The following is an 11,945-nucleotide window of genomic DNA, read 5'->3' as shown; positions in this document are numbered from 1 at the left end:
CTTCAGTTTCAGATCCACAGGATACCTATTCTCCACAAATTTGAGGACTAAAAAGTATTTATTAATTAAATTATTTCCGAGAGTTAAATTTTTAGATAAATATTTTTCCTATAAAATAAATATCAAAAATTGAATTCAAATACATTAGCTGTATATAAACAGAGCCTTAGTACGTCTTACAGAAGTTACACGTAGACGATATTTCTTTAAACACTTTATTTTTCTAATATTATTCAGCCTTTAATCTCTAGCTTAGAGAAGAAAAATAAGCTTATAACCTTGAAACAACAAAAACGCTGTAAATATTTACATTAAATCAACAAAAAATTCGTAATGCTGATTTTACCGATAACAAACCAGTTTGGAAGTCTTTGGTTACTTTACAGAAAAATATACGAGTTATAAATCAATACATCAACACATATCATAATGTTTAATAAGATCGGACGGGATGTGTTACAACGTATATTAGTTTTGCCCCAAAAAAACTCTCGATTGTTAATATGATTATTAATTTTGGTTGATAATCACAAGAATTTGAGAATAAAATTAGTTAGTGTCTTACAGTTTTTCTTTATTAATTAATAGGTGATTTTTATGTGTAAATTACTTAAATCATTACTAATATATGTTTATTGATGACATCTTTACACCGTGGCCTACATTACTATTGTAAAATTTTTAGAAAAGTAAATCAGACCAATATAACATTTTGAAGCACCACAAACAACTTTCTACTCATAATGAATACAAGAGCATAGGCACGACCACATCACTCAGTTTTATGAAGTCAGACGAAATCGACGGTCATGGATAGAGTTCACTTCAGAGTCAACGGAGTGCATTGCTCGGGTAAAAAAATGTGTTGACATCGAAAGCTTTAAATTATTATTGCTCTCGACAATATTTAGCAATAAATCTCTTGTTATATATCGTAAGTTGTGTACCACTTGTAGTTGGTAACGAGGTGAGTTCCTCTATAACCCTGCTGGAGTATCTCCGGAGACACTTGGAGCTGCGCGGTACCAAATACATGTGTTTGGAGGGAGGATGTGGAGCCTGTATCGTGAACGTCACAAAACATCCTGGAGGAGAATCCCAAGGAGTCAACTCTGTGAGTTAATTTAAAAGCTCATCGAAACTTTCAACTTTTTATCGTCCAATGTTAAGTATAGTATCACCTTTCATGACATTTTGATCGCATGTCCTTTTGCTTTAATTATAGTATATAAATTTAATGACGATTTCTTAAAATGAATTTGGTGGTCGTGAAGATTTTTTCTTTATTTAGCATCGCAATGACCAGTGGAGTCAAGCTCTATTTATTTAAAATTATAATATGAGGTACATTTAGAAACTGCACCTTCCAAACACATGTTTGTTTTTACAGTAATTAATGTAATTAACATTAATTACTGTATAAATTGTAAACATTTCTTATGATACGGTGAAAGAGTACAAGTATTTTTTTTTAATTTTTATATTACTATAACATACGTGCTCCAACTATTACTGTTATATAATTAAAATGATTTATGTAATTCTCTCAAAGTAAAAGTGAAAACATTTTATTATTAGACGAGTGTATTGAACTATTACATTTTTAGCTTTCATAATCTTATCTCAGATTTCCTAGAAGCAATTAACCTATTTATCAAAGATCTCTATGACTCTGGGCGTATTTTATAAAACTTTAAACGGTTTCAGTTTACGACTTTTTTTATAAATATATCGACGATTTTTTCGTGTGAAAAAAAAAAAACAAAAACCTCCTAAAATAAGAATCGGATATTATCTGAGAAACCTAGTTTAATTTTAATTTTGACTTTTTTAAAATTAAACTTAATAAATACTATGTCACATAAAATATTCTTATACATTTAGTATGCAATAGTACTAATACCTTAAATTTCCAGTTGTTTAAAACTATACTTGTGTGGCCATGCACGTATTGCAAATAACAATTACAGAAAATAAAATACAAGAAATTATTTTAAATCGTAACATAATTTTCTCCTTAAAGAAAATATCTGAATAAAAGTATGTAAAATTTAAGAAAATTTGTTATTTTGGTAATTCGTAATAACTATTAATTCAGTAGTCTTAGTAGTACACATTTGAACAAAACTATGTTCCTTGACAGTTTTCATTTGATTGTTTGTAGTTAAAATCATTTGAGTGACGTCGATTATAATTAAAAAAACATTAAACCGGTTTTTCTTTTTCAAATCAACATAACAAAACATAATTGAAAGATTAAAACTATTGATATGCCACCTCGTGCAATCACAAAATATTTAAATTGAAACATTGTTTTGTGGGAAAATTATAATAACTTTGACAATCTCAGAAGCGGTTAAACGGGTTACATATCAATGAACAGATGCTTTATAATATCTGATAAAATATTTATGACTTATCTTTACAGATTATCAATTTTAAATTATATGTTTTAACTTAAATTAGCTTAATATTTATATAATATTTAAATAATAGATACATTTTTATATTATATTTCAAGCAAGTTTCGTTTCAGATGTTGTAGATACAGATAAATATTTTCTTCAGCTATAAATTTAAAATTTTCTGGTTTAAAAAAAAAGTAATGTTGAACCATAAAATAAAAAATTGAAAGAAGGGCCTTATTTTTCTTAGTTACGGAACCCTAAACTGATTGCGGTTACAAATTTTATAAGTAGGTGTGTACAAAAACCGGATCCAGCGGTTTCCAACTCGTTAATTTTTTTAATTAGATATAAATATCACGTTTATTATGATTCAGTCATTCCGATATCATAATAATTTAAAGATCGTAAATGATTTGCTAATAATGGTAGATATTTGTGTACATCACAAAAATAATCAACAAAACGGAAGAGTTAAAATATCATTGCTTATTATATAAGGAGATCTTATCGCTAGACGTTAACTTTGTCCACAAAACTTTGTTTAATAAAAGGAATTAAAAAAAACATAATATAAAACTACACTTTAAAAACTTACCTTTTCTATTTTATATTCTCTAAGAAACGGTTTTAATTTAGTGCATGGTACCTATAACATCATGTAACGAGTGGGATATAACAACAATAGAGGGCATCGGGAATCGTCTGCACGGCTACCATCCAATTCAGGTGTCACTGGCTGAGAACAACGGCACACAGTGTGGCTACTGCAGTCCAGGATGGGTCATGGCTATGTACAGGTGAAATTAAACTTTAATAACAGAAGAATAAAACTCAATTTATTAAATGACACAGATCGGTAAATATAAAACGGATAACTTTGTGCCTTTTCAGTATTTTAAAAAATAAAAAACCGACGATGTTGGAAGTAGAGCAGTCATTTGGAAGCAACATCTGCCGGTGTACTGGATACAGACCCATCTTAGACGCGTTCAAGAAGTTCGCTTCAGATGCTCACGACATATTAGATATCGAGGACCTAGAAATATGTAAAAAGTCTGGTCGACCGTGTGCGAAGAATAGTTGTGACGAATCTGATTGGTGTTTTGTAACTGAGAATGAAATTAATGAAAGAATGTTACACATCGTATTAAATGATAATAGGGATTGGTTTAAGGCAACATGTGTGTCTGATATATTTGATGTTTTTCAAGCAAAGGGTACACAATCTTATATGTTGTTGGCCGGTAACACAGGAAAAGGTAAAAATATTTCTTTAATTTTACAAAAATAACTTCGCCTTTTTTCTGGAGATTCCTAGTCAAGACTTCACGCGATCGCAATATTAACGTTTGGTGTCCAAGTTTTAATCTTACTGATATCTCGTTTGAAAATAGAATAGTTACATACATGTCTTCTCATACCGCTTTACTGAACTTTAACTATCAACAAGAATTTGACTACCATATATAGTAAAAAAATATCATCTAAATTGTATTTGACAACGAACTCATAATTGATAGTCATGGTAAGACTAATTTTCGATAAAAGATTTTAGAGGATTTGGGTCAAATAATTCATGTACATGGGGAAAAAGCCGGACCGGCCCGCCTTTACCTATAGTCGTACTGATTTGAATGGATATTTTGAGATAGTAAATACTAACTAGCTACAATTGCAATTTACGTACTATTTCCTACAACTCGAGGCTTTGTGTTTTAAATATTTTGTAAAGGAAGAGTATAAATTTGCACAAGTTAAAGTGCATATTATAGAAGAAAGTCAATCAGGATTTATTTTATTTCCGCTGAATATAAGTATAGGATCGACAGAAATCATCCAATACTAATGGATTGTTCGTTAAGCTGTGATCAGGCACAACAATCATAATGAGTCGTAGGACAGTTCCCAGGCTAGTCATTCCCACAGTCGAGATGCTCGTTGAGCTCAAGTAAATAAAGGTTTACTTGACATTCTAGGTTGGATCAACCTTCAGCTTAGACTCCCTTAAACCTGATTATCACAAAAACTACTGTAACAGTAAGATGTATAAATGAATATCCAGAATAAAATTAGGTTATAAAAAAGTTGTATATATATTGTGATGATAACAAAAAAATACCACAAGAGAAGGAAATTATATCTGCTTTAATTCACGGTCATTAAATAAAACGAAATATTTAATTGCACATGGACCCTACCGTGATATGCTTGCGGTTGTTTACTTCAAACAAATAACCTTTTCTGGGGAATAATGTAAAGAGATGTCTACAGAAAATAATTTGACGTTTTCAAATTACAGCTAGTTAAAAACATTTATAATTTGCTGATTATTTAATTTTACATGAAGTATACTGAAAGAGAAAATAAAAATGTTTAGGCATTATATACAAACGGATAAAAGTAACAAATTATACACCATTTTTTAATATTTCAGGTGTGTATCCAATATTGGAATATCCAAGAGTTTTGATAAATGTAAATGATGTCAAGGAGCTGAGAGAACACTATATAGACCAAAACTTAGTGATTGGAGGAGCGACGACCCTCACAGAACTGATAAACATATTCGATACAGTAGGCCGGGTCAATTTCTTTGGATATCTCAAGATATTAAACGAACACTTACAAGAGGTTGCCCATATTCCTATTAGAAACGTACGTATCGTTATTATTAGTTATTTAAAACTTATAAGCTGATGGTTAGGTATACTTGTGCATAACTTGATAAAATTAAGTTAAAATATTTTAAGTGAACTAAAATTTTATTTAGTTTGAGGATTACTTTTTTTATTATCACACAATAGAAATAGTAAGAGAGAGAGAAAAAAGGAAAGGATAGTTTAAGATTTCATAACGCTTTCTCCCCTCATCAAGATTTCTATCAGTGAAGTCTATCATGAATTAAAAGATAATAATAAGGTTATCACCCAGCAATCCTTCCTACATATCGGACTTAGAGTGAAATTATTTATTTCACGTAGTCTTCCCAGCGAATCCTTAAATTCGACCCCTTTTCATAAGAGTTTATAAAGGGAGAATTTTTTTTTCTTTTAATCTTCCGCTGTCTCGGAGGGAATTAGAACGAGTATTGGATTTACAATGACGACACCTAGCTTTAATTTTTGTGGTAATAAATATGTATGCTACATTTATTACCACAGTCCATTTGGAATTAACTCACCTTAATATAAATGTGCAAGATTTCACCTTAGACATGCAATCGACGGAATCGCCCAATTGTATACAATTATTTATTTATTTTATATTTTAGAATGCAACAATCGCTGGTAATCTTATGCTAAAAAATTTGCATCCTGATTTCAAATCCGACATTTTCATACTTTTCGAAACAATCGGAGCTCAGTTAACTATACGTAAGTTTTTATTACGCACATCACAAAACACTATGGGTTCAATTGTATTTGTCGCTTATCTGTTTATAAATAACTTTATTTATCAAATGACTTTCATTTTTAAAACTTAACTTCAAAATTTAACAAAATTTAAGATTTTCGTACATATTATATACTAAACTGTTCATCTCATCCTATTCATCTCACTACATGATTGCTGTAAAGTAACCGAAACGTCGGATAAAATAAAAAACAATGTTATAAATCTTTTTGTCTATTAGGAAATTATATTTGTCTTTCGTTAACTTTAACGCTATTAGATTTAAAAAGAAAATTATTAAAGATCAAAAGACAAAGAATATAATAAACTACTTTTAAATAGTCTCCTTTTATTCCGCCTCCTAGAAATAATTTTTAGCAATATTTTGAAATTAACATCGCAATGTTTTTATTGTTTTGAAAACATAATATACTTTGTTTCAGAGACTGGTCGCAACCAACTAAAGATCATCACAATGCAATCTTTCCTTTCAGAAAATATGCATGGAAAAATATTATTAAATGTTTTACTTCCACCGCTGAGTACTGAACATAAGATAGTAACTTTCAAAGTAAGTTATTAGGAAGTTCTCAAAACCATCCATATTTGACTGTTATTTAAACAAACTCAATAATGTGAGAAGTATAAATTTGCCGTAAACATAAAAAATATTTCAGATAACGCCGCGATCCCAAAACGCCCATGCTCTTATCCATGCTGGGTTTCTTTATAAAGTAGATCATAATGAAAGAGTTCTAGAAAGCCGAATTGTCTACGGAGGACTCTCACCATCATATACCAGATCTTGGAAAACAGAAAGATATCTGATCGGTAAACAACTTTTAAGGAATGAGACGTTGCAAGGAGCCTTAAAAGTTCTTAACACAGAACTGGTAGTTACGGAAAGTCTGCCAGATCCCTCTGTACAGTACAGGCGACAAGTAGCTTTAGCACTTTTCTACAAGGTAACGGAAATAGAGTTGATCAGTAAATTGGAACTCGTAACAGTCAAGCTTAACCTGGGTAGAACTATTCTTTTAGATTAATAATATTGCTCTCAATTTAAATGTTCCTCTCAATGTAGATGTCTGTTTTCAAGTATTAAAAATATATTTATACTGACCTATTGATACTTTTGATAACTGTATATTCACATATCAAGTTCCGATAGCTGGCTATAACAAAACAAAAAATTACAATTCAAAGAAACAACCCATTTTAGGAACTTACAACTCGGTGTTCATTGACTTTTTTTTGTATTCACTGTATATTTACTTGTTTTTTTCCCCTTATAGGAAATTTTGCTTAACTTCATTTCCTCTTAAATATTGTTAGAATATAATAATTTGATTACAACTAGTTTATCTTATTACTACATTATAGTTTTACAAACTCCAATAAATTAATGTTTAACGTTCCCATAATTTTAGGGACTTCTTTCTCTATGCGCACAAAACAGATTAAATCCTCGTTACGTATCTGGATCCAGCAAAATTCATAAAACAAGACCAGTGTCTGAAGGAACTCAGATATTCGATACGAATCCAAGTCTGTGGCCTCTAAACAAACCAATACCCAAACTGGATGGTTTGGTAAATACTTGTTTACATTTAATTATATATATTGTAATGTATTATACTCAATAATTTTCCATTCGATTCAAGATTCAATGTGCCGGTGAAGCAAAATATTCTGAAGACGTTCCAAGACTTCCGGGAGAAGTGTTCGCCGCATTTGTTTTAACAACTGTGGCTCTGGGAAAAATTAATCATATTGACGCTAGTCGTGCTTTGGTAAGCATATTATAGTCGAACTCTAAATAATAAACGGCACATGTTCATTTATAAATTTCATACCATTTCACAAATATATAAATAATTGATTATTGCTCATTAAACTCAGATTTAACACTGAGATCTAAGACATTCGCGAGTTTTATTCATTTAAATGAAACTAATATTCGAATTTTATTATCTTAAAACTACATAATCTTATTATCTTAAAACTACATAATCCCGACGTTTCGGTTACTTTTCAGCAACCGTGATCACGGACAGACGAGATGTAAATATCTGTTTTAAAATAATAAAATTCGCATAGTATATCCGAAATATATTAGTTTAATTTAAATCATATTTAACAGTTTTGAATATTATATTTTTGCTAAAATTAAAATTATCTACAGGAGGAGCCTGGAGTATTAGCATTTTATACAGCAGCAGATATCCCTGGCAGAAATAGTTTTATACCTGCTGTTAATTTGTTTAACAGAGCTGATGAAGAATTCTTGTGCAACGGAGAAGTTAAATATTTTAATCAGCCCCTTGGAATAATTGTTGCCGAATGTCAAAGCATTGCAGACAAAGCAGTACATCTTGTACAAGTTATTTATTCTGATATAAAGAATCCGGTCCTCGACATCAGGGTTGCCAAACATGATCCCTCAAAACTGAAATTGTTTCAAACGATAAACGCAACTTCTGCTGGTACAGATATCGCTAAAGTAATTAAAGGTGAACATAGTATCTATACACAATATCCCTTCACTATGGAAACTTTGGTTACTGTGACACATCCTACAGAAGAAGGTTTAAGAATATACGCAGCAACACAATGGATGGATTCAGTTCATGTAGTGATTTCAAGAGCTCTTCTCCTAGATCAAAATAGGTAATAGTATTAATTTTTATTCAAATAACTCTTGAGTTCCGTCAAAACACTTTTTGTATTTAAATAAATTATTTAATCATATTCTGACAACAATTTTTCTAATACTCTTAAATAATTGAAATGAAATATTTCAGAATAGATATTTATGTCCGTCGTTTGGGTGGTGGGTATGGCTACAAGTTATCAAGAGTTACACAAGTGTCTCTAGGAAGTGCTTTGGTTGCATATAAACTCAATCGACCTTGTCGTTTTATACAAAGCCTTAGTACTAATATGAGAGCTACCGGGAAACGATTGCCATGTTCTACAAATTTTGAGGTACTTTTTTACTTTCCCTCAATAGATATTGGATGGAATTTTGTAATAATTGATAGCTATTAAAATGATGTATTCGATGTGTACACATTATATCTTAAATTTTTTCATAAATTGTCATGGATTAGTGGAAAATTGACAAATTTGATCCACAGATTTCAGTTAATAAGACGGGAGTAATTCAAAAAATAAATTATGACCTCTATACTGACAATGGCTATGTAATAAATGAAACTCTCGTAATTCTGGGCGTTGGTTTGTATAACAACGTTTACAAGAGTGAAACTTGGAACTATAACGTGTATGAAGTCATCACAGACACTCCTTCGAATACTTGGTGTAGATCTCCAGGTACCTTATGCTAAGATTTAAAACTAATATTATAATGACACTAGTTATACTCGTATTTAAACATTGTTCAATGTTTACTTTTTGATTTCGTCTAGGTACTTTGGAAAATATAGCAATGTCTGAATTGTTAATGGAAAGAATCGCTTATGAGATGAACTTAGATCCGCTTGATGTTCGTCTAGCAAATTTAGATACAACCAAATATAATGATATACTTGAAATGCTTGAAACATTGAAAACTAATTCTCAATATGAGGAACGTAAAATAAGAGTAGATAAATTTAATAACGAAAATAGATGGAAGAAACGTGGTTTGAGATTTTCGTTTTTGAGATGGGATCCCATTGGAACTCAATACTTAGAGGTGAATATGTGTGTTTATTACGATGATGGCACTGTTGCTTTAACTCATGCAGGCATAGAAATGGGACAGGGAATTAATACTAAAGCTATACAAATAGCAGCTTATTTTCTTAAAATCCCCATAGAGAAAATTCAAGTCAAACCTAATGATACTGTTATTGCACCTAATTGTTTTGGATCGGGGGGAAGTATAACGTCTCAAAATATAGGAATAGGTGTACAGAGATGTTGTGAAGAATTACTTAGAAGACTTGAACCAGTTAGAAACCAGTTGAATAACCCATCTTGGGAGGAATTGGTGAAAAAAGCTTATGAAATGAATGTAGATTTACAAGTACATGATTTGGTAAGTGCTAAAGATGAACAGAAATATAATATCTATGGTGTAACCCTAGCCGAAGTTGAAATAGATGTTCTGACTGGTGAATGGGAAATAATGAGAGTTGATCTAATTGAAGACGTAGGTAGAAGTGTTAACCCTGAATTGGATCTCGGTCAAGTAAGTTGAATGTTGTGATATATTTTGAATTCGATACCTATTGCCTTGTTTTTATGTATTCCAATAATACATCTCCCGTTAACAATTCTAGATTGAAGGTGCTTTTATAATGGGCGTTGGCTATTGGACTACCGAAAATATTGTGTATGGTCCTGAAAATGGGGAAATTCTCACGGACCGTACATGGGAATACTGGGTGCCTGGTCCTAGGGACATTCCCCAGGACTTTCGGGTCTATTTCAGAAAAAGATCTTTCAGTACGGAGAAAATTTTAGGAGCTAAAGGTAAAACTAACTTTAACCAACCAACTCCTCACATTGCAATAAAATTTTAGATTAAATTACTTAATTAACGATATTTCTTAATGGTTTTCAAATTTTTTGTATGCATGGATGTAGTTATACAAATTTTCTCTGATTTTTTGTCTCAATAGCATCTGGTGAACCTGCAACATGTATGGGAATATCAGTGCCATTTGCTATGAGAGCAGCTATAGCTTCAACAAGAAAAGAGTCTGGAATGCCTGAATGGTTTCAAATAGGTAATTTTATATACCAAATCAGTTTTCAGTATATAATTACACCTAATAATAAGCAGAAATGTACCCTAATATGGTAGACGCCACATCCTACTGTTATCCTAGTCACACTTGCCTTGAACACATATAACGTGTATGTGCTAGACACATGCAAACCGTCCCCATTATGTTTTCGTTAAAGAACATTGTTATTTTTTTTTCAGATGGTCCTTTCACCGTTGATAAAATTTATCTTGCATGTGCTACAAAGTTTGAAGATTTTAAGTTTTACTAAACACTTTGAACCAAAATCTTAATAATAATAGAAAAAGAGCTATAAGAGAAAAATAACATTGGGTGTACCTCAAGACATCCTTCTACAACCATCCTTTTTATTGACAATTGCACAAATTATACGGTATATTATAATAATACAGCTGTCACATTTATAAAGAGAAGTAAAAACACACACCATGTCCCATCCCTATCCCTTAGCAATGTTTAATAGACGAGATACTTGTGTTTTTGTTGATTAGTCATCATGCTGGAACCCTGAAATGGACTACATTACTAATAAAATAAAAAAATTGAGTTAGTTATGTAGTATATAAGGACATTCCAAATGGTACCTCAAGAACTGGTTAATATAATTTCTTAAAGAAATATGTATTGCCCTTTTGAATCAATAAGGAAAGTGGCATTAATACTTCGCGTGGTGCATGTAACACTAAATTCATGCCTTTGATGCGGGTACAAAGTGCACATTTAAAAAATATGCACATACTTAAAAAAAATACTCCATTTAAAGTTTGTACCTCCTCCCTAAATTATTGAGTTTAACGAGATTTGAATAAAAAAAAAAAACATTAACGGTCTAACGGACATGTCGGTGTAGATTCAAAAAATGAGGACGGCCTTCACCAATATAAAATATGATAAACGTCTCAAATGTGTAATAAAACCGATAGAAAAACTGAAATCTATGAAATGTCATATTATGAGTGCAAACAGGCCATACCAAGATTATATGAAAAACATATTATGAGCAGACACAATTATTGTTAAATTCATTCATAAACTTTATTTTTTGTGCAAATATTTATATATACACAAACCTTTAAAGACTTATAATCATAAAATATATTTAAAAATATAAATTGTCTAGTCTAGTTTTATTTTATGTGATACACATGGGGAGAGCATGCACAACGCAACGACAACAAGCTTAAATATAGACCCTAACTATTTAAGAATATAAGCATTCTGTTACGCAATAAAGTATTATAAATAATAAATAAATGAATTATTATATACGAGTACATATGTCCTTTTTTATAAAATATTCCTATGCCCGCGTGATGCTATCAACGGGACTAACACTCTCAATAGTGATTTTATAACCTAATGGAGATGTTACTGTTTCTCCCAT

General features: G+C 30.9%; 1 protein-coding gene across 1 annotated transcript; it reads left to right on the top strand.

The window, feature by feature from the left end:
* The first annotated feature begins 691 nt into the window (after positions 1–691).
* On the top strand, positions 692–11,678 carry LOC116770937 (uncharacterized). Its single transcript, XM_061520925.1, has 17 exons — positions 692–852; positions 957–1,114; positions 3,045–3,205; positions 3,300–3,667; positions 4,843–5,063; positions 5,680–5,782; positions 6,245–6,372; positions 6,479–6,766; positions 7,232–7,393; positions 7,466–7,594; positions 7,987–8,471; positions 8,606–8,789; positions 8,942–9,137; positions 9,233–9,999; positions 10,091–10,283; positions 10,433–10,540; positions 10,741–11,678. Exons 1-17 carry the CDS (start codon positions 810–812, stop codon positions 10,809–10,811), a joined length of 3,765 nt encoding a protein of 1,254 aa, XP_061376909.1. The 5' UTR covers positions 692–809; the 3' UTR covers positions 10,812–11,678.
* The last annotated feature ends 267 nt before the right edge of the window (positions 11,679–11,945 follow it).

Source organism: Danaus plexippus, chromosome 7 (genome assembly GCF_018135715.1).
Source record: "Danaus plexippus chromosome 7, MEX_DaPlex, whole genome shotgun sequence".
Lineage (NCBI taxonomy): Eukaryota > Metazoa > Arthropoda > Insecta > Lepidoptera > Nymphalidae > Danaus > Danaus plexippus.
This window is presented reverse-complemented; position numbering and strand designations above follow the sequence as displayed.

Excerpts from the sequence above, each read along its gene's own strand:
- LOC116770937 (XM_061520925.1), top strand. The coding sequence starts at position 810 with ATGGATAGAGTTCACTTCAGAGTCAACGGAGTGCATTGCTCGG. Across the intron at positions 3,206-3,299 it reads TGGGTCATGGCTATGTACAG|TATTTTAAAAAATAAAAAAC; the intron begins GTGAAATTAAAC and ends GTGCCTTTTCAG. Across the intron at positions 10,541-10,740 it reads GCCTGAATGGTTTCAAATAG|ATGGTCCTTTCACCGTTGAT; the intron begins GTAATTTTATAT and ends TTTTTTTTTCAG.